A 23,951-nucleotide genomic window follows, 5' to 3' on the forward strand; every position below is an offset into this window, starting at 1 on the left:
ACTCCGCCCGAGAGCTCCACTGGGCGACTCTCTCGGCCTCCTTTGCCGGACGCCGACAGACCTCACCCTCCACACCTTCTTCCCTGAAGCTAGGTGACCAAAAAATAAATTTGCAGTTTTGCTCCTAGCCTTGCCTACTCGCTGGTTCTTTTGTGCTCGCTCTGGTGGTCTTAGAAAAACAAATCAGCAGGTACTATACTACTGTAATAATTTTATAGCTACTTCCTGCCACTACTGGGGTGAGTTCAAGTGCTGTGAGTATCCATTTAAAATGCCATGTGATGCTAATCATCTCTGAAGAGCAGCTGGTCTCTTCAGTTGCACACTGCAATAAAAAGTAATCTTTCCCAGGTCTCCTATTTTTTTAGTGCAATACTATAAACCCTTAATAACAGCATGGGAGCCATACAAAGTGCCAGTACTGATACTGGAAGTTCTCCCAAGAAGCAGAGAAAAGTCATGAGATTACAAGAAAAAGGTGAATTGCTTGATATACTGTAGATTGAGGTCTGTAACTGTGGTTGTCCATTTCAAACAGACAATTCATCTTGTAAACAGACAACATAAACTTACAGTATTAACAGGTACAGTATAGTACTATAAATGTAGTTTCTCTTCCTTATGGTTTTTATTATTTATTCTTTTTTTAACAGGCCAGGTGTGGTGGTTCATGCCTGTAATCCCAGCACTTTGGGAGACCGAGGAGGGTGGATCATGAGGTCAGGCGTTCAAGATCAGCCCGGCCAACATAATGAAACCCCATCTCTACTAAAAATACAATTAGCCAGGCATGGTGGCGGACGCCTTTAATCCCAGATACTCAGGAGGCTGAGGCAGGAGAACCACTTGAACCTGGGAGGTAGAGGCTGCAGTGAGCCAAGATCGTGCCACTGCACTCCAGCCCGGTTGACAGTGTGACACTCTGTCTCAAAACAAAAAAAAAAAAAAGACAGGTTTTCACTGTTGCCCAGGCTAGTCTCGAACTCCTAGGCTCAAGTGATCCACCCACCTCGGCTTCCCAAAGTGCTGGGATTACAGGCACAAGCCACCATGCCTGGCCTGATTGGTTTTTTTTTTTTTGAGATGTTCTCACTCTGTCACCCAGCTGGAGGGCAGTGTTGAGATCATAGCTCACTGCAACCTCCAACTCCTGGGCTCACTCAATCTTCCTGCCTCAGCCTCCCGAGTAGCTGGGTTTACAGATATGAACCACTGTGCCCGGCTAATTTTAAAACATTTTTTGTAGTAGAGAGAGGGGTCTCCCTATGTTGCCCAGGCTGATCTCAAACTTCTGGACTCAAGCAATCCTCCCGCCTCTGCCTCCCAAAGTGTTGAGATTACAGGTATGAGCCACCTCGCCGAGCCTCTTATGATTTTCTTAGTAATGTTTTCTTTTCTCTAGCTTACATTATTGTAATAATACAGTACAGTTCAGCTTTCAACAACACGGGATTGAACTGTGCAGGTCCACTTATGCACAAATTTTTTTCAACTCAACTTAGAAAATACAGTATTATCTGGATGTGAAATCTGCAAATATGGAAGGCAGATTTTTCATATATGCAGGTTCTGCAGGGCCAACTGTGGGACATGAGTATACAAAGATTTTGTTATATGTGGGGGTCCTGGAGCCAGTCCCCCAAGTATACTGAGGGGATGACTGTATATAATACATGTAACACACAAAATGTGTTAATTGTGTGTTTATGTTATTGGTATGATTTCTGGTCAGCAGTAGGGTATCAGTAGTTAAGTTTTTGGGGAGTCAAAAGTTATAGTGAATTTTTTATTGTGCAGGGCGGGTGGGTTGTTTTCCTAATCCCTGCATTGTTCAAAGGTCAACTGTGCTGATAATTAAAAGATCACTTATGGATTCTGATGCTTTCTTACCATTGAGAATTAAAATAGTATCATTCTGAGTTTTGTTTTCATTAAAATAGTAAAAAACAATCAGGTTGTAGGTTCTCAAAGTTTACCTGTATGTATGTCTTTAAAACTTCAATAGAAACTTCTTCCTTCGTAGGAAAAAAAGACATAATTATAAATACAACTGCTTATATGAAAGAGTAATAGAATTTTTAATACAAATTTCACTATTAAATAATTCAATAATTGTAATGTTTACCACTGAGCAGTAAGTATACACCAAGCTAAGTGCTTACCAAAATTCATCTACTGCCTGATTTAACCTTACCATAACTCTTTTTGGGTAGTTACTATTATTGTTCACATTTTACAGAGGATGAAATTAAGACCAGGGAAGTTTTATTTACCCAGAGTTACACAGATAGAAGCTGCTGAATAAGGGTATAAACTCAGGACTCTTACTCCAAAGCCCAAGCTTTCAACTACTTTATCATTCACTTTCTACATGTACTCTGACCAAAATGTTATCTTCCTTTTTAGAAAAAAAGCAACAAAACAACAACCAACAAAGTTTTAAAATCTCACATAGAACTCACTTTGTTTAGTTAGCTTAGCTGGTTGATTTAAAGCTGGGTACAGACAAGGATAAAATTATGAATCTATTAAAAACCAGTTAGCCAACAGCATTCTGTGGCCACAGACTAGAACCCTAAAGGGCCACTCTCAGTGAGTTATCATTGAGTGACTATACAAGACTATATAAGACTTTTGATTCCTTATCACCATTTCTAGAAAACAATAACAAAAAAAGTAGTGTTTTCTTGACAATAGGTATATAGCATCAACATTACAGAGAAGAAGAAATCGTTCATTTTTATATACCTTGGTCTGTAGTCCCAGAGTACGGAAAAACAAAATGAGGTGAGTCATAAAGCGAAGGAGGTGTCCAGGTAGATTGTTTCTGCTTTTGGAAAGCCATTTGCTAAACTCATCCATCAAATCTACAAGCCATCAAAGCGAAGATTCAATGATAGGAATAAAATCAAAAGAAAAAAATAAACATTACCAAGAATATTTACTTCACTCCTATAGTGCTTTAAAGTCACTGTCTCATAATTAATAGCCATGATATAACTCTACACCCTCTTAAACAGAGTCTGGGTTCAATCCAAACTTTATTTTATAAAAACCAAATGAAAGGTCACCTCTCACATACAGTAAATAGTTGCATTCAAATAGGTTAATATTTAGCAAGATTAAAAGATACGGTAAGTCATATGCATTGTTTGGATAACTTTAAAAAATTACTATAAGACAATGAAGAACTCATAAAGAGTAAAATAAAACTGGCTGGGTGCAGTCGCTCATGCCTGTAATACAATGTCTATAACATATAGCGCTTTGGGAGGCCAAGGAGGGCAGATCACCTGAGGTCAGGAGTTGGAGACCAGCCTGGCCAACACGGTGAAACCCCGTCTCTACTAAAAATACAAAAATTAGCCAGGCATAGCAGTGCACACCTGTAACCCCGGCTACTCATGAGGCTGAGACTGGAGGATCTTGTGAACCCAAGAGACAGAGGTTGCAGTCAGCTGAGATTGCGCTACTGCACTCCAGTCTGGGTGACAGAGTGAGACTTTGTCTCAAAAAAAATAAAACAAAACAAAAAAAACACAAAGTAAAATAAAACCATATCTTACCATCAATGTCTCCCAGGATAAGAAACTTTTGAACTATATGATAATGTTCTTGATTCTCTTCCAGAACTCTCTGAAAAAAAAGTTTTTAATTTTCCATAAATCTTCTAGTGGTCATTCTGTAGTATATATTCATTGTTAAACTAAAAACGTTAGAACTTTTGAAGGAACATATAAAAAGAAAAAGCTGGAAATGAAGGGCCTTAGAAAGATCAAAACAAAATAAAACATGGAAAGGATACTGCCTTTGGAATATACTCATAGCTTACAAATCCAGAACTGAAAAGCATCTTTGAAAGTAGAGACCTATGTTATAACAATTTAATCTCTCAATGGTATTAAACTTTTGTTCTTATATTTTATTCCTATTTACCTTGGCACTACACATGGTGGACCAGAAAGGAAGAACTCATGTGATCTAAGCAAAAAAAACTATTAAGATTTCTTTCAACACGAGCAGCAGTACTTGAAAGTATTCTTTGAGTATTCTCTTCTGTACACGGCACCAAGGGTGAAAAAAGACAAAATAGTGATCAGGTACAGAGTAGAGAAAACCTTTTCTAACTTATTTGCAGCTTGATTTTTTTGAAGAATATAGTTCATGTTTTGTTGTCAAACATATTTCAATTTTTATTTAGTTGGCTGTCTAAATTTTCTTTCAGCATTTATTCATTTTTACATTCAAACCTTTGCTCTATCTGTAATTTATTTTAGTTACATGGCATGAGGTAGGATCTAGCTTTGTTTTCTTTGGATGGAAATCCAATTATGCCAGCACCATTTATTTAAATAAGCCACCCCTTTCCCTCTGAAATGAAAGGTCACCTCTGACATCTGTTAAGTTGTCATATATACTTGGATCTAGTTTGGACTTTGTGTTCCACTCATCTATTTATTTTCATGTCAGTTCTATACTGTTTTGTTGTATCTTCATATTAAGTTTTATTATTGAGTAAGGCAAGTACCCTCTATTTCTTTTCCTTTTGAGTGTGATTTTTTGTTTGTTTGTTTGTCTGTTTTTGAGACAGAGTCTCACTCTGTTGCCCAGGCTGGAGTGCAGTGGTGCAATCATGGCTCACTGTAGCCTCTACCTCCCTGGGTTCAGGTGATCCTCCCACCTCAGCCTCCTGAGAAGCTAGGACTACAGAAGCATGCCACCACACCTGGCTAATTTTCAAAATTCTTTTGTAGAGATAGGTTTTGCCATGTTGTCCAGGCTGGTCTTGAACTCCTGAGCTCAAGTGATCCTCCTGCTTCAGCCTCCAAAACTGCTGGGATTAGAGGTGTGAGTCATCAAACCCAGCCTATTGTTCTTTTTCAAAATGCTCTTGCCATTCTCAATTATTCTTTTACTTGACAATTTTCTGTCCAGAAGTAATACCCCACAGCATTAGGTTTTTATGCTAATTCTGGAATGAGTGACATTTATATTAAAGGCTCTCATCCAGGAACATGATATATCTATTTATTTATGTCTTATTTTATGTCCTTTAGTAAGATTCTATAGTTTTTTAAATGAAGGGCTTGAAACCCTAGATTAATTTTTTATTCCTAGATCTCTTTAGTTTTGGTCACTCATTTAAATGGAACTTTTGGGGAGGGGGTACTAAATCCTTTTCTAAATAGTTATAACAAGTAAGAAAGACTGACTTTAAAAAAAAAACTTTGTCTTGTATCTAGCTACTTTAACAAATTCTCTTATTAATTCTAGTAACTTACTGAGATTTAAGTTTCTAGACTAATATTTTTATCATATGTAAATGTTCTTCCCTTTCTAGTATTTATATCTGTTCCTTAATTTTCTTGTTTTATTTCATTAGCTAGAATCTCCAAAATAATAGACTGGTAATAAATACTTGACAGAAAAAGCATTAATTTCCTTACTATATCAAGTGCTCCCATGTAATAATAAGAAAAATATAAAACTCCAAAGAAAAATAGCTAAAAGATATGAACAAAAAATTCGCAAATGGTCAATAAACATAAGGAAACAGGCTCAGCCTTATGAACAGACAAGAAAATGTGAGTAGAATAGCAAGATTACTTCCCACCTATTCTGATGGACTGGCAAAACATAAAAAGTATGACATTTAAGGCTGATGAGAATGTATAATTCAATAAATTACTTGTGGAAGTATGAATTAACTGCCACAACCAGGAAATACATTATTTTTCCATTTCAATTTTCTTTTTCTTTCTTTTTTTTTTTTTGAGTTTCTTTCTTTTTTTTTTTTGAGTTTCGCTCTTGCTGCCCAGGCTGGAGTGCAATGTTGCGATCTTGGCTCACTGCAACCTCCACCTCCTGGGTTCAAGCGATTCTCCTGCCTCAGGCTCCCAAGTAGCTGGGATTACAGGCATGCGGCATCCATTTCAAAATGTTTCTTTACCTACCTACCTACCTATTTAATTTTTCTTTTTTCTTTGAGACAGGACCTTGCTCTGTTGCCCAGGCTGAAGTGCAGTAGTGCAATGAGAGCTCACCGAAGCCATGACCTCCTGGGCTCCCATGCAGTAGTACAATCACAGCTCACTGAAGCCATGATCCTCCCACTTCAGCCTCTGGAGGAACTGGGACTACAAGTGGGTGCACCACCATACCCAGCTAATTTTTGTTTTAGAGACGAAGTTTTGCTATGCTGCCCAGGCTGGTCTAAACTCCTGGCTTCAAGTGATCCTCCCATCTTGGCCTCCCAAGTGCTGGGATTACAGACGTGAGCAACCAGACCTGGCCTTTTTATTTATTTTTATTGTATATATATATATATATATTTTTTTTTTTTTTTTCTTTTTTTTTTGAGACGGAGTCTCGCTCTGTCGCCCAGGCTGGTGTGCAGTGGCCGGATCTCAGCTCACTGCAAGCTCCGCCTCCCGGGTTTATGCCATTCTCCTGCCTCAGCCTCCCGAGTAGCTGGGACTACAGGCGCCCGCCACCTCGCCCGGCTAGTTTTTTTGTATTTTTTAGTAGAGACGGGGTTTCACAGTGTTAGCCAGGATGGTCTCGATCTCCTGACCTCGTGATCCGCCCGTCTCGGCCTCCCAAAGTGCTGGGATTATAGGCTTGAGCCACCGCGCCCGGCTATTGTATATATTTTTAAGGTATCAAATGTGCTGTCTTCAGAGAATTCATTCAGAAACACTGTATATACGTATATACAATGTATAAAGCATATACTTATTTATACTCCTTAACCCAGTAACCCTGCTTTCAGGAAACTTATCCCAAAGAAATAGAAGGACTAGTAGCTAAGTACACACACACATAAGTTCATTACAGCACTAGAAATAATCTAAATATTACCCAAAGGGGAATGATTGAAATAAATCATACATTATTCTAAAGAACATTATTTATTAAGAAGAATAAGGTTAAGTGAAAATGAATAAACTAACTTGGAGATTATCATTAAATGAAAAAAAAATCAAGCTATAGAGTAATATATGTAGTACAATGTGAAAAACACAAAAATCAAAATTCTAAATTGGAATATCTACATTATTTACACATAGTTGTAAGATCATGGAGAGAAATACAGAATGATACATATCAGTACATTTTATCATCTCAGGGGAATAACCATAAAGGGGTAGATATTACTATAAAGGTTTTATTTATACATTCTTAAATTATTTTACTGTAAGTACATACAATATTACTACAGTTGTTTAAGCATTTTTAAAATAATATAATTTTTAGAAAATATTAGATTTTAAGATCTAGGAAAATAAAGTCTTAATAATTTTCCATAACGTATTTTAAATTTTAAAAAAGGAATAAATATAGCTTATGTGCATATACGTAGATGAAATTAATCCTAAACAAAAAACTAAAAATGATGTATCATTTATGTAACTGAGTTTCTTCCTTTCAAAGAATGATTCTTATTTTAATAGGTGAGAAAAAGGGAGAAAGTTCCACCTTTTTCCTTTCAGCTACAGTGCACAACAGAATAACACTGTTTCCTATTCCAGATGTCTAACATATTCCTATTAACATTTACCTTTTTATCTGTAGCTTGAAGTTCCTCAAAAACCTTTTCTAAGGTCCAGCTTCAAAAGAAACAAGGGGAAAAGAATAATATTAATAATATGAAAAAGGGCTGTAAAATGAAACATCAAAGAGCATGCTACAAATCACCATGACTCAAAACAATCCAACAAACTCACTTTGCTTCCACATATTCTCTAGGGAGTTCTTCAGTTTCATCCAGAGTTGCTACTGATGTCTGAATCTCCTGTTCTACCAGACTGTCCACCATCACCCGGAAGTAGGCCCAAACTGTGTCTTCCCAGGTGTCACAGACAGGAAGCAGCTTTTTCCCCATTACAAAACAGAAACATATAGACATATTCAACAGAAAAGAAAGGAAAAGCAATTACATCCAATGATACAGACTATAAAATCACTTTATAATGATATAAAACATGGCAGATTTAAAAAAAAATTATGCCAAATAAGCTTTCCCCCGCCAACTACACCTTGTAAGATGTTTGAACTGTTCAGATTTTTTCATACTGTTAACAACAACATGTTTTCCAGGCTGATATGACATTTCAACTGATTAGTGTAGTATCCCTAAAGATAGCTATAATATGTAGGGAGTAGTGGATTGTGAGAAAAACATGCGTATGTAAGACAACGCAAGGACTCACTGTGCCTTTCTGGCACATTTCTGCATACAGCTATGAGTATTTTAAGTCATCAATAAATGTGTGTTGGAGTTAAATTTACAATTCTTAGTTAAAAACTGAAATCTGATTTCATTCATTAAAACACCATGTATGTTATGGGATACATCAAATTAAGCATGAGTCACTATCTCATTTATGATTATCTCTATCATTGTTACACTTAAGTATGTACATACATACTGAAGCATATACACTTAAGTTTATATTTGTTATATACAATTGTTAGAATATTTTATGTATTTAATTTTATTCCACAGAAAAAATGTAAACATTAAAACAGATTGCATACCTGCTTAAGATTCCCACTTAAAGCTGCATAAATTGCTCTCTCGTATCTATTAAAAAGCTCCTAAAACACAATGAATATAAACAAATTTGAAATACTGTTTTTCTTAGTATGTCAATTTTCCTCATAATGTGGAATCTTACAATCTCTTCTAGACTGAACCTATTCACTTGACAGTTTTCAAACTTTAGTGAAAGATCTAGTGGGGTAATAACAAGGAAGAACTTCAGTGTGATGAAATAATCAATTCTGAGATCTGGAGAAAAAAAGTAAAACATTTAAATGCCAAATATCGGGTGAAAGCAGATCCAACTCTAGTGGATGCTTTGAATATTTAAAATCAAATTTTATTCCAGATACAACCTATATAGTTATTTTCTCCTAGAATGTTTCTCAATACCTGATACTCTCTGATATTGACCTGATACTCTCTGATATTGACCCATGTACAACATCAAAACAAGGCATGCATTAGTTTGCATCTAATTCCTATGTAGAACTAACTAATTCCTCATTTTACTTTTGGTATTTCCAGTTTTCTTATCATCCAAACAAGAGACTTCAGAGACTCTTACTGCATAACTGAGTCCACCTCTGCCTTCTGTTTCTAATCACTGCTCCTACCAGTGTCTCTTCCTTCCTTTCCATTCCCATCAATACCATCCTAGGTCAGACCTTTATGACTTAGTGTCCAAATAATTCTGACAGGCTCCTAATTACTTTCTCAGCCTTTTGTCCATCTAATTTTAAGTATATTTTGCCATTGCCATGCTGATCTTCTCAAAAACACTTCTGCTATCTGCGCTAAAGCTTCTACCACCCTGACATCCAATTCCACAAGCAAACTTTGGGCCTTTTTTAAGGTAAAGTGCCATATTTGTTATAGTATTTATGTATTTTTTAAACTGTTTGACAGATGTAAAACTGTGCTACAATTTTTATTAACTTTTTATTACTTTACGTATCACTAATGAAGTTTTTGAGTATTTTTCTCTTAACTCCATTTTCCTGTAAGTCCTGTGGGGTTTTCGTACAATGCTGCACATTGTGGTGACTTTGTTTTTTTTTTTTTTGAGACGGAGTCTCGCTCTGTCGCCCAAGCTGGAGTGCAGTGGCCGGATCTCAGCTCACTGCAAGCTCCGCCTCCTGGGTTCACGCCATTCTCCTGCCTCAGCCTCCCGAGTAGCTGGGACTACAGGCGCCCGCCATCTCGCCCGGCTAATTTTTTGTATTTTTTTAGTAGAGACAGGGTTTCACCGTGTTAGCCAGGATGGTCTCGATCTCCTGACCTTGTGATCCACCCGTCTCGGCCTCCCGAAGTGCTGGGATTACAGGCTTGAGCCACTGCGCCCAGCCTATTGTGGTGACTTTGAATACCTATGTCATGTTACAACAGAACTGACAGTATTTCCTTTATGAGCATTCTACTCCAACCTGGTAGACCTACCTTACTTTGAGTTTCCCAATCTATGTATCCTACCTAGAATTTCTTCCTCTTGTTTTTCATTCCCAAAAACGCAAATCCTACTAAGTTTTAAAAGTTCAATTCAATTCTTTCCTTAGGGAAGCCAGCTTTAAGCTTTAGTCCAGTACTTTTTCTCTAAATTCATTTGGTACCTCCTTTACATTTCTGCCTTATATCAATGTTTAATTCTTAGTACACAGTGTTTTAATAATTCTGATAAGTTGTTAAGTCTATTCCTCAGTTTAATTGGAAGTTCTTTGAAAACCAGTTTTACACTACTTTCAATGTTTCATAGCCCCTGAATAGGCTTTCAATTAATTGGAGTTAAAAACAGTATCACTGAATATTTTATTTATCTTACATCTTCTGCCATTCTCCAGCAACTTATTTTCCAAATGCGTCTATATGGATTCCCTTCAACAGGTTCTAATTCTGTTCCTATAAAACAGTAAAAGAAAATTTCTGGTTTAAAATGAAACCTTATTACAATCCTTTCTAAAAAGAGAAGCTCTAGTTCACAAAGATTGGCATTTAGAGCGAAATGCCTTTGTCCTCAACTGTCAAAATAAAATCTACTAAAATACCTCCATTAACATTAGGGTCATGGTACAGTTTCCAGCCTTCAAGTGTTGCAGCTCTCCATGCTTGACCACAGCGTTTACAGAGTCGTTGTGCCTTAAGAAACAAGAAAAAGCAGTCAGTCCAATAACCCGGGTGCTTTATAGTAAAGTATAACCAATATATGACAAGCTTAGATAACTTATGGAACAAATGTTACAAGGGATGGATGTAGGTAGTTAATAATGGTATTCTGGCCGGGTGCGGTGGCTCATGCCTGTAATCCCAACACTTCGGGAGGCCAAGGCAAGCGCATTACCCGAGGTCAGGAGTTCCAGGTCAGCCTGGCCAACATGGTGAAACCCCGTCTCCACTGAAAATAGAAAAACTAGCCTGGCGTAGTGGCGGGCACCTGTAATCCCAGCTACTCGGGAGGCTGAGGCAGGAGCATCACTTGAACCCAGGAGGCAGAGGTTGCAGTGAGCCAAGATTGCGCCACTGCACTCCAGCCTGGGTGACAGAGTGAGACCCTGTCTCGATAAATAAATAAATAAATAAATAAAAATGGTATTCTATTTTTAAAGCATATGCATGTCTTTCTGTGGCCTCTGCCTTTATTTTTCTTTCTTTTTAAAAATTTTTTGCAGAGATAGAGTCTCATTATATTGCCCAGGCTGGTCTCGAACTTCTGGACTGAAGGGATCCCCCCACCTCAACCTCCCAACGTGTTGGGATTACAGGTGTGAGCCACCATACCTGGCCCTGTTTTTATTTCTAAAAAATCGCTTTTCTATTTGACTTTAGGCTTAACAATAGGTTCCCACGGCACCCACTGGCATTTAATTCTGCTAGAAACAAATGGGATTAAAGAGGTTGATGACCTCTGATTTATGAAAAACTACTACAGAAACAGTCTCTAATGACAAGGCTGTTACTGCTCATTTACTCCACTGATGATACTGCATGTTCAACCTGACCAATAAGTCAGTAAGTAAATGTGTTTATATACCAGTAAGGTAAATATATGTTTGTTGTTCCATCATCCCTTTAGGGAATCACCTTTTCCCCATTCTTAGCTCCTATGTTTTGGATACGCCTGATCCCATTCCAGAACTCTAAGGTTAGGGATGTGAGCTATAGCAAGATTCTCCATCAGGACTCTTGCTGGAGATACTGGGAAAGAAAATATACTCCTTTTACTGAGATTGCTAGCTGGCAGGAGGATGTAAGCTTGGAGCTTCTCGTATCCATCTCTGATAAAACATGGGGAGTAGCTTCCTGGGAATGAAGGCACAGAGAGAAGAGTAAAGCTATGGGTCTTGGAAACAGACAGTATCCTAGTGATATCTTTGGAGTCCCTGGATCCTGCTGAAAGCCAGCTATACCTTCTATACTTACCACTTCCATGAGTCAATGAATTCTCCTCTTGTAAGCATAAAGTAACTTAGGTTGGCTTTCTATCACTTGAACCCAGAAAGCCTGATTAATACAACCAGTTAAAGAATATCATACCCCTAACATTATTCTGAACTTGCAGCCTTTAAAATCTATGAGAGTTATGTAGGAATTAACATGGAAAAATGTTTTGATAGGGTATCTTAAAAAGGCAGGATAAAAACTCAATATATAATATTGAAAACATTATGCTAAGTGAAATAAGATAGTCACAAAAAGCACATTGTATGATTCTACCTATACATCATAGAGACAGTAAGTAGATTAGAGGTTACAGGGGCTGAGGGAAGAAGAGAATGAGGCGTTACTGCATATAATGGTTACAGTTTGTATTTGGGTTGATGAAAAAGTTTTAGAAACAGACAGTGGTGATGGTTTCCCAATACTGTTAATGTAATGAATGCCACTGAACTGCACACTTAAATGATTAAAATGGCAAATTTTGTTATATAATTCAATATATATTATACAATTCACAACATGAATGGTGTCACTTGAAATGGGTGAATTATATGGTATGTAAATTTAATCTCAAATTACTATTAAAAAAGAGGGAAAAAACTTGAATGTATACTATGACTGCAACTATCTTAAAAAGGAAGACAAAAGAAAAAGCGCTATAATTAAAAACAAAAAGCTCACTATCTGTGGTTTTTATAAAGCTAGTGAGACCTTGAGAATTTCTGTTTTTTGAGCCTTCAATAATATGACTGTATTTTTGTTTTTTAAAACAAATCCCATGGCCGGGTGCAGTGGCTCACGCCTGTAATCCTAGCACTTTGGGAGGCTGAGGTAGGTGGATTGCCTGAGCTCAGGAGTTTGAGACCAGCCTGGGCAACATGGTGAAAACCCGTCTTTACTAAAATGCAAAAAATTAGCCGGGCGTGGAGGCGTGTGCCTGTAGTCCAAGTTACTTGGGAGGCTGAGGCAGGAGAATTGCTTGAACCCGGGAGGCGGAGGTTGCAGTGAGCCAAGATCACGCCACTGCACTCCAGCCTGGGCGACAGAGCGAGACTCCGTCTCTACAAAAAATAAATAAATAAATAAATAAATAAATAAATAAATAAATAAAATAAATCCCTCGTTTACTATAGCAATTTCTAGTATCTTGCACACTGTCTAGCAGAGTGGCTGGGATTTATATATTTTCTGAATAAACAAATACATGGTATCAACTTTTTTAATTTAAAATATTTTAATAATAGAGACAGGGTCTTGCTGTGGTGCCCAGGCTGGTCTCAAACTCCTGGCATCAAGTGATCCTCCTGCCGTGGTCTCCCCAAAATACTGCAATTACAGGCATGAGTCACTGTGCCTGGTCAACTTCTTTTCTTAATAAAAACGGTAGGAATGATGCTTAATAAACCAAGATTTATTACTGTAAGAAATTATTACTGTAAGAAATTACATAAGAAATTAATATATGCTTATGGTTGATAACATAGAAGAGAACAAACAACACTTTGAACTAACATAGACTCTATCTAAAGACCAATGCAAAAAGTACTGTAAACCAAGTACAACATAATACTGAAGGCTGAAACTCCTACACATCACACTATCTCACCTAAAGAGCCATCTGGTAAACTGTCCAATTAGATATTTATCATTCTACATATAAGATATTAACTATCACACACATTTTTAAAAGGTAAGGTTAAAAGGAAGAAGTTTGAGAGCCACTGTAGCCTTCAAGTGCCTAAATAGTATCACCTAGAATTAGGGTTAGGTTTATTCTAAACTCTGAAAAGTCAGCATTAGAAATAATGAAGATTGGGTCTGGTGCAGTGGCTCATGCCTGCAATCCCAGCACTTTGGAAGGCCAATGCAGGAAGATCACTTGAGCCCAGGTGTTCATGATCAGCCTGGACCAACATATTGAGACTCTGTCTCTACAAAAAATGAAAAAGTTAGCTGGGCATAGTGGCATGTACCTGTAGTCCCAGTTACTCAGGAGGCTGAGGCAGGGCTTGAGCCTGGGAGGTAAGGACTGCAGTGGGCCGTGATTATGTCACTGCATTCCAGTCTAGGTGACAGTGAGATCCCATCTCAAAAAAAAAAAGAAAGAAAGAAAAAAAAAAAGAAAAAAATTAATGGAGATTGGGCCAGGTGCAGTGTCCCATGCCTATAATCCCAACACTTTTTAAGGTCAAGGCAGGAGGATCACTTAAGGCCTGAAGTTCCAGATGAGGCTGGGCAACATAGCAATACATGGTCTCAAACAAAACAAAAACAAAAACAAAAATCCCAAATGGAACAAAAAAATACATAATGGGGATATACTTAGAGTATGCAGTGCAATATGGGGAAGAAAAGTATGACTTGTCATAAATAATTTTCTATTAATTAGAGTTGTACGAACTACATTACATTGTTTTCACAAGTTACGTGTGCCTTATCACTGGAAATGTTCGAACAGGAAGTTAGATCTAGAAATACCACGATTGGAATTACTACATTAAGAAGGCATACTAGGCAGCCACAAAAATCTCTTCCAACTCAGAGTCTATGACCTTTTGAAATTAGACAAGAAGGGTATACATGACTGACCTCTTCTGTCATTCCAGCACGGATTAGCGTGAAGAGATATTTGAGTAATCTAACTTCATCTTCTCTATCCAGATCATCAAGTGGCATTTTCTGTCTTATGGGAGCATCAGGATCCTGTAAGAAAAAAAAAGTCATCATCAACCATAAATCCTTTATACTTACATACATTTTACACGTCATCAAGAGATGATAAACCTATCCTGAGTTTATATACAAATAAATTCATTTTTTCTTTTTTCTTTTCTGAGACGGAGTCTTGTTCTGTCACCCAGGCTGGAGTGCAGTGGCATGATCTCAGCACACCACAACTTCCACTACCCAGGTTCAAGCAATTCTCCTGCCTCAGCCTCCCGAGTAGCTGGGATTATACATGCACACCACCACGCCCAGCTAATTTTTGTATTTTTTGTATAGAAGGGGTTTCACCATGTTGGCCAGGTTGGTCTCAAACTCCTGACCTCATGATCTGCACACCTCGGCCACCCAAAGTGCTGGGATCATAGGTCTGAACCACTGCGCCTGGCTGAAACAAATTCAGTTTCAATTTAGCTAAGTAACAAAGGGAATGAAATTGTCACAAGATTACAAGCGTTCCAAATAGCCACACAGTTGTCTGCTTCCCCACTTAAAACATACTCAGTTGGCCCACAAAGGGCATGCCTCAGTCAGGCAAGGCAGAAATACTACTAGCCTATCCTAGCCCAGGTTACACTAGGAGATGACTTGAGTTTCACTCTGTTATAGCAGCTACATGGTCAAGTCTAAACAGAATTAGACCTAGACAGAACATGAACACAAAGCAAAAACCTTCTGTTCTGTGACTACAAAGTGTTTACCTGGTACTTTTTGAGAATGTGTGGAAAGAGGGCCCATTAAGACCTATTTTGGGATTAATGCCATATAAAACACACCAATGCCTAATAAAAAAAATTTAAACAGATTTCTAATAAGTACAAATCCCCCAAAACAGTTATTTCTACCTACCTTTTTTTCATGTGCTTCTAAGCATTTAGGATAATATGTTGTTCTCACTTTAGCAGCAAAGAGCACAGGTGATCTACATGATGGATTTCCAATTGAAAACAGTTTCAATGTGACTCAAGAAAGGAATTCTTACTCCACATGTTACTTAGTATATGGTAATATGAATATCAATTCAGAAAATGGAATACATAATAGATCAGTTGGCTACTTTCGTAAATATTTTGCAAACATATAATTCAATTTTGGAACATGGTCTCTTTCTGGCAAAAGGAAATCACCACTTTCCAGCTGGTAAGATTAAATAATTTTCAGCTGTTGCCTGCTACAATGTAATTTAGCTACAATCAATTTTAAGCTGTTAAGAGTAGTTTCCAAACAATTTTCTTTTTCTTTTCCCCAATTTTCATCAAAACCATTTTGTTACTAAACAGAATTCTAGAAGTTTTTTTCAATTGTTACCTATTTCTCTCACTTTTCACTATAAACATTTCACATGCCCTACCTGTCATAAAGCTTCATTCCTTTGTTTCTAGAATAATTCAGCTTCAGTTCTTTTCAAATCCACTGTTATTCCTACTACTCATATCCTAGAATAACCATTCTAACCTCAAACTACAAGGCTTTAGTTTTTTTTTTTCACTTGCTTTCAACAGAAAAGAGCTTTCGTAGTTCAGTCACTACCTTACATAGGCAGAGTCAAATCTTAAGACCAAAATTAATTTGTTTTTAATGCTGGCAAGTTAAGTACACTTTCCACAACTTATTATTTACAATTCAAAGGTCACAGATATATTTCAATATATTCCATCAGATTCCAATGCAACTTAGTTGTTTTACAGTAAAATGTTAGTGTACGCAAACCTTTAGAAAACCAAAACAAAGATCCAAGAGAAAAAAATTCTCAGTCTGAAAAAAAAATCAGTTAACTTTGAAGGCAACTTTCATTTCAAAGAACATTTACCAATTCAGTGACAAGTGGACGAACACTTCCAACGTAAGAAGTCAGCTGCCGTTGTTTTAAGGTATGCAGAGTATTTTCCCTGAAAGAAATAATAAGTACCAAATTTTTTTAAAGGGGTAATTTTAATAGGTCTATTTTTAAAAAACCAAATTAAGTCAAAGGAAGAAAGACTACAATCCCAGAAAAAACATGCAAAAATCCTTAATACAGAAGTACATTTTAGCTCAGATGACTAATGATGTTGAGGGCTTTTTCATGTCCTTACTGGCCATTCATGTATCTGGTTTTGTGAGGTATCAGTTCAAATTTTTGCCCTTTTTACTAGGACTATCTTTTTACTATTGAGTTATAGTTCTTTATGAACTACACATCCCAGTCTATGGCTTGCTCCCATTTATTTTCTTAATGGTGTTTTTTTTTTTGTTTTTTGAGATAGGGTCTTGCTCTGTTGCCGAGGCTAAAGTGCAGTGGCACAATCGCGGCTCACTGCCGCCTCAACCTCTCAGGCTCAAGTGATCCTCCCATTTCAGTCTCCTGAGTAGCTGGGACTACAGACAGGCACCACCATGCCCAGCTAACATTTTAATTTTTTTGTAGAGATGGGGTCTCACTATGTTCCCCTGGCTGGTCTTGAACTCCTGGCCTCAAGTAATCCTTCTGCCTCGGCCTCCCAAAGTGTTAGGATTACAGGTGTGAGCTACTACGCCTGGCCAATGGTGTTTTTTTAATGATACATTTTTAATTTTGATAAAGTCAAACCAATTTTTTTCCCTGATTATTGCTTTCTATGAGCTAAGAAACATCTATTCTCAAGTTACTAGGATATCTTCCTGTTTTTCTTGAAAAGCTTTATGGTTTCTAGCTTCTACATTTAGGACTACGACACATCTTGAATTAATTGTTCGGTATGGAGCGAGGGAGCCATCAAGGTTAATCTTCTTTCTCATAGATAATATTTTTCTGTAGTTTGTAAAAAAGGCATTCCATTTCCTGCTGGATTGCTTTGATGTCTTTGTTGAAAACCAAAGGACCATATCAGTGTGAATCTGTTTTGGGGTTCTCTGTTCTGTTCCACTGATCAGAAAAAAAAAAAAAAAGGAGATTAACTCATTAACAATTATAAAAACCCAACAGGGCATTTTAAATAAAAAAAAACAAAAACAAACAAAAAAACCCAAAAAACTTATTTTCTGAAAATGAAAACTTCCTTTCAGAAATAAATCACATCCACTTAAGATTTAATTTTTAACAAATGCTTAGCAGCAGTAATTTCCTAGTTAAGCAGAGAAAATACATAATTGACTTACAGACTTTGCACACACATGTTACTGAATCCAAAGGCAATCTGACCTTTTTTTTTTTTTTGAGATGGAGTTTTGCTCTTTTTACCCAGGCTGGAGTGCAATGGCGCGATCTTGGCTCACTGCAACCTCCACCAACTGGGTTCAAACGATTCTCCTACCTCAGCCTCCTGAGTAGCTGGGCTTACAGATGCCTGCCACCATGCCTAGCTAATTTTTGTATTTTTAGTAGAGACGTGGTTTAACATGTTGGCCAGACTGCTCTTGAACTCTTGATCTCAGGTGATCCACCTGCCTTGGCCTCCTAAAGTGCTAGGATTACAGACGTGAGCCATCGTGCCCAGCCGCAATCTGACCTTTTAAAAATCTTTTGCAAGTCTTACAGTAAACTGTCCCTTTAACTTAGGGGAACTTTCTGGCTTTAAGGGTCTGTAATAATTTAGAAGTACTGAAGAGTGTAAGCAAAAGCAAGACAAAACAAAACAAACCCACACAAGTGCTAAAAACAGGACAGAAGTGATCTTCTTGACAGAAGATCATCTTCTGATATGTTCAATAATCTTACTAAGAAAAAAGGAGGCAGGTGATTGTTTGAAAACATAAATTGGACCATGTCATTCTTCTATTCTCAAGGTTTCCCATCACATTTAGAATAAAGTCCAGAATAGTCACATTGGCCTGCCTGTAAAAGCCCTCTATCTGGCTTCCTCCAATTTTGTTTTCTACCATTCTTTTCCTTGCAGTGTTCCCACTGGCTTCTTTTTGTCAACACTTTATGTTCTCTGGGTCATTACAGTTTGTTTTCCTGCTCAGAATAGTTATCCCCCAGATTTTTGCATGGCTTGCCGCCTTTATTTCTTAAAAGTTTCTTACTACCTTAGAAAAGCCTTCTCTAGCCACCTCTTCAATTTAAAGTAGGACTCCCTGTCCTATCTATCCATTAACTCTAATTCTTTTTTGGCTGGAGTGCAGTGGTGCGATCTCGGCTCACTGGAAGCTCTGCCTCCCGGGTTCATGCCATTCTCCTGCCTCAGCCTCTCAAGTAGCTGGGACTACAGGCGCCTGCCACGATGCCCCGGCTAATTTTTTGTATTTTTAGTAGACACGGGGTTTCACCGTGTTAGCCAGGATGGTCCTGATCTCCTGACCTCGTGATCCACCTGCCTCAGCCTCCCAAAGTGCTGGGATTACAGGCGTGAGCCACAGCGCCCGGCCTCTAATTCATTTTCTTCCCCAAAGCTCAGAATACCCAACAGAATATACATTCGTCTCTTGGTATCCAAAGGGGATTGGTTCTGAGACCCTACTTGGATACCAAAATCCAAGGATGCTCAGATCCTTTATATAAAATGTTGTATTATTTGTATATAGCCTACACATGTCCTCCCATATACTTTGTATCATCTCGATTACTTAGAATACCTAATACAATGTAAATGTTATGCAAATAAATGTTATACTATATTTTAAAATTTGTATTACTTTTTTAATCTTATTTTTATTGTTTTATTCCAATTGCTTCTTTTCTTTTTTTTTTTTTTAAGACGGAGTCTGCTTCTTTTTTTTTTTTTTTTTTTTTTTTTTTAAGACGGAATCTCACTCTGTTGCCCAGGCTGGAGTGCAGTGGCGCAATCTCGGCTCACTGCAACCTCCGTCTCCTGGATTCAAGTGACTCTCCTGCCTTGGCCTCCCAAGTGGCTGGGATTACAGGTGCCTGTCACCAGACCCGGCTCATTTTTGCATTTTTAGCAGAGACAGGGTTTTACCCTGTTGGTCAGGCTGGTCTCGAACTTCTGACCTCGTAATCCACCCACCTCGGCCTCCCAAAGTGCTGGGATTACAGGTGTGAGCCACCACGCCCGGCTTGTTTTATTCCAATTATTTCTGATCTGCAGTTTGTTCAATCCATGGGTGCGAAACCCACAAATACAGAGAGTCAACTGTATGTTTGCAAATTAGCTATCTAACTCTCTTAAACAATTATAAATTCCACAAAGGCAAAGCCTTTATTTGTTTTGCTCATACTGAACAAAGTAAAAACTGAATAATACTTATTGAAAGATGAATGAACAATATCAACATTGAGTGACCTCAAGAATAAAAGTTTGGTAACTTACCAATATACTGATTTTGCATAAAACTCAATATTACCAGAAAATTCTCCAATTTCATCTTTGGCAATACTCTCTAACCAATCTACCACCAGCTAAGAAAGAAAGAAAAAAATAGTGTTAACTACCAAATCTATTCGTGTTTTATTTGTAGTGGCACTAATACCCTTAAATCAAACAGTTTCAGATTTTTTTTTTTTTTTTTTGAGACAGAGTCTTGCTCTGTTGCCCAGGCTGGAGTGCAGTGGCATGATATAGGCTCACTGCAAGCTCCGCCTTCTGGGTTCATGCCATTCTCCTGCCTCAGCCTCCTGAGTAGCTGGGACTACAGGCACCCGCCACCCCACCTGACTAATTTTTTTGTATTTTTAGTAGAGACGGCGTTTCACTATGTTAGCCAGGATGGTCTCGATCTCCTGACCTCGTGATCCGCCCGCCTTGGCCTCCCAAAGTGCTGGGATTACAGGCGTGAAGTTTCTGAATTTAAAAATACCATGCAACAATTTTTCCAAACACTATTTTTACTTTTTTAAGATAAATAAATATTATGGCAAAAGAATAAAATTTTCTATAGGAATAATCGTTTTTAACAGGCTATTCCTGAAAATACTAGGGCTATTACTTAAAAATCAAAGAATAAGGTTTCTAATTCCTTTTAATTGCAAATAAAAAGATCAAGTAGAAAAAAAATTCAGAGAAGTTTTAAGTTAAAAAAAAACTTCAGTACTTTGTATGTCATTAACCTTTTCTCCAAGTTTCATAAAAAAAATTTTAAAATTCTAGTCATACCTGACTTTGTCGAACAAGTGAATCCCTCTGAAATAACGCTTCCACAACTGTTTTTTCACTGGCATTAAGAGCCTATTATGAAAAATATTTAAAGGATAAACAGAACGAAAAGAAGATGCTGTAAGAAATATTATTTTAACAGAAAGATAAAAAGCCAGTAAGAAACAAGTACAGTTAATCATCTATACATAAACATTTTACCACATAGTAAATCTATATATTCATCATTGAAAAGTATCTATTGTATAAATTCCAAACTGCTACATCAATTGTAGCTGCTCTTACCTGGTATTTTGATTCTTTACACTTGAAATTTAAAATTCTATATTCCCAGAGATGGTGTTTTGGTGTTTTGGGGAAAAATAAACACAAAATAAAACAAACAAAAAACTTTAATAGGCCAGGCGTGGTGGCTCACACCTGTAATCCCAGCACTTTGGGAGGCCAAGGTGGGTGGATCACTTGAGGTCAGGAGTTCGAGACCAGTCTGGCCAAAATGGTGAATCCCCATCTCTACTGAAAATACAAAAATTAGCTGGGCATGGTGATGCAAGCCTGTAATCCCAGCTACTCGGAGGCTAAGGCACGAGAATCACTTGAACCTAGGAGGCAGAGGTTGCAGTGAGCTGAGATCACACCACTGCACTCCAGCCTGGGTGACAGAATGAGACTCCATCTCAAAAAAACAAAAAAAAAAACAAAAAAAAAACTGTAATAAAGGGCTGAATACAGCCATGTCACATGTTAGAAACTAAACATTTAAAAACTTTAACATCCTTTATAGTCTATACAGAAGTTGATAAGTAATAAAAGCTAAGAGCAATTCAAGGCTCTTACAACTGACTTTAAAAGACAATTTAATGCAAATATTAGCAAGTAATACTAAGCGGTATATTTAAAGGATAATATACTGTGAGCAGTTCAAGAATGGGTCAAATTAATTAATCCATTTTATCCATGGGTTAAAGGAGAAAAGCTACATGGACTTCTTGACAGGTACCAGAATATTTCATAAAAATATCTTCGTAAATTTTACCTTGTCATTTTGATGTGAAAAAATATATATACCTTCATAAGTTAGAAGTAGACTAACTGCAACCTCTAGTAAACATATAGTCGTCCCTTGGTATCCATGGGGGATTGGTTCCAGGACCCCTCGTGGATACCAAAATCTGTGGATGTTCAAATCCCTTATATAAAATGTTGTAGTGTATTTTATTTAATTGTTTATTTTTTGAGACAGAGTCTTACTCTGTCACCCAGGCTGGAGTGCAGTGGGCCTGATCTCGACTCATTGCAACCTCTGCCTCCTGAGCTCACGTGATTCTCGTATGTCAGCCTCCCAAGAAGATGGGATTACAGGTGCCTGCCACCACATGTGGGTAATTTTTGTATTTTTAGTAGAGATGGGTTTTACCATGTTGGCCAGGCTGATCTCAAACTCCTGGCCTCAAGCAATCTACCCGCCTCGGCCTCCAAAAGTGCTGGGATTGCGGGCATGAGCCACCTCATCCAGCCAAAATGCTGTAGTATATTTTAAATCATCTCTATTGGACCTGGCTGTGATCAAAAAAAATACTGAACAACAACATAAACAAAATCATCTCTAGATTATGTATATCTAATATAACATAAATGCTACATACGTAAATAGTTGTTATATCACTTACTGAATAAAGATTAAAAACATCTGCACATATTCAGTACAAACACAATGATCTTTTTTTTGAGACAGGGTGGCGCTCTGTCACCCAGGCTGGAGTGCAGTAGCACAATTACAGCTCACTACATTTTTGACCTCCTAGGCACAAGCGATCCTCCCATCTCAGCCTCACATGTAGCTGGGACTAGCTATGCACCACCATGCCCAGCTAAGTTCCTCACTTTTGGCAGAGACAGGGTCTTGCTATCTTGCCCAGGCTGCTCTTGAACTCTGGGCTAAAGGAAGCTTTCTACATTGGCCTCCCAAAGTGTTGGGATTACTGGCATGAGCCTCCACACCTGGACTTTTTTTTTTTTTTTTTTTTTTGACAGTTGGCAGAGCTAGCTGAGGTTTTATTTTGGAAAAAAAAAAAATTGAATTGTTTTATAGCTATAGGAATGGGCAAGGGGGGTACCCCAGGCAGTAAACTCCCCCCACAGGTAGGCAGAGGGCTAGGGCTGAGCCTCAGGTGGGTCTCCTGTTCCCTGTGCTCCTCTGTACAGCAGCCTCTCTGGGGCAGCTGCAGAAGGGTTAGGCTAGGAGAGGCTGTCACAGCTGTTCACTTGGTCAGGACGTCAGAGGACTCGGACACCAGCTTCCCATCGCGGGTCTCGATCTTCACAATCACAGCCCTGGTGGAGCTGGTGCAGATGAACGAACTGGAGCCCGCGCCAGAGCCAAAGCTGGAGCCCAGGCTGTAGCTGAGGCCAGGGCTTGTGAGGCCCCCACAGGCCGAGCTCAGACCACCTGCATAGCCACTGGTGGTCTTGGTATGGATACTCATGTTCTGCATCCTAGACTCCAGCTGGCTCTCCTCGTCCTCCAGCAGCTTCCTGTAAGTGGTGATCTTGATGTCCAGGGCTAGATTAAGTTCATCAGCTCCTGGCACTCCCGCAGCTGCCACGCCATGTCCTGCTTGGCCCGCCCGCCTCCAGCTTGGACAGCTTGGTGTTGGCATCCTTAACCACCAGCTCCCTGTGCTGCTCAGCATCTGCGACGGCGGCCTCCTCCAGGGAAGCCCTCTGCCTTTGAGGCCCTCAATCTCATCCTGGAGCTGGTTGATGTTCCCATTCATCTTAGAGATCTCAGTCTTTGTGTGCCGTGGGTTATCCCATGCTTCCAAGCCAGCGTCTGCAGCTCCTCATATTTGATCTGGTACATGCTCTCAGCCTCAGCCTGGCTGTGGTTGGCGATCTCCTCGTACTGTGTCTTGACCTCAGCGATGATGCTGTCCATATCCAGGGAGTGACTGTTGTCAATGGATAGCACCACAGATGTGTCCGAGATCTGGGACTGCAGCTCCCTGATCTCCCCTTCATACAGTTGCCTGACGAAGTTGATCTCTTCAGTTAGCCCTTCCAGGCGAGACTACAGCTCTACCTTGTTCTTGTAAGCTTCATCCACATCCTTCCTGATGACGAAAAATTCATTCTCCATCTCTGTACACTTTTTGATCTCATCCTTGTACTTGTTCTTGAAGTCCTCCACAAGTTATCCCTGCAAGTTATCAAGCTCTACCTCCAGCTTCAGCTTCTCT

General features: G+C 38.5%; 1 protein-coding gene across 3 annotated transcripts in view; it reads right to left on the bottom strand.

Annotated features, from left to right (window-relative positions):
• The window catches only part of NUP107 (nucleoporin 107), a 61,373-nt gene that overhangs the window by 17,507 nt on the left and 19,915 nt on the right, over window positions 1-23,951 (bottom strand). For all 3 annotated transcript variants that reach the window (XM_030939552.1, XM_010358753.2, XM_030939551.1), the window contains exons 9-20: window positions 20,713-20,784; window positions 19,930-20,018; window positions 16,512-16,590; window positions 14,567-14,680; window positions 10,588-10,678; window positions 10,365-10,441; window positions 8,542-8,601; window positions 7,728-7,873; window positions 7,562-7,610; window positions 3,567-3,636; window positions 2,749-2,867; window positions 1,977-2,015 (exon numbers count right to left, since the gene is read on the bottom strand). In XM_030939552.1, coding sequence (XP_030795412.1) covers window positions 1,977-2,015; window positions 2,749-2,867; window positions 3,567-3,636; window positions 7,562-7,610; window positions 7,728-7,873; window positions 8,542-8,601; window positions 10,365-10,441; window positions 10,588-10,678; window positions 14,567-14,680; window positions 16,512-16,590; window positions 19,930-20,018; window positions 20,713-20,784 — 1,005 coding nt within the window. The remainder of the gene's footprint in view (window positions 1-1,976; window positions 2,016-2,748; window positions 2,868-3,566; window positions 3,637-7,561; window positions 7,611-7,727; window positions 7,874-8,541; window positions 8,602-10,364; window positions 10,442-10,587; window positions 10,679-14,566; window positions 14,681-16,511; window positions 16,591-19,929; window positions 20,019-20,712; window positions 20,785-23,951) is intronic.

The sequence above is a fragment of the Rhinopithecus roxellana genome, chromosome 10 (assembly GCF_007565055.1).
Source record: "Rhinopithecus roxellana isolate Shanxi Qingling chromosome 10, ASM756505v1, whole genome shotgun sequence".
In the NCBI taxonomy this organism is placed as follows: Eukaryota; Metazoa; Chordata; class Mammalia; order Primates; family Cercopithecidae; genus Rhinopithecus; species Rhinopithecus roxellana.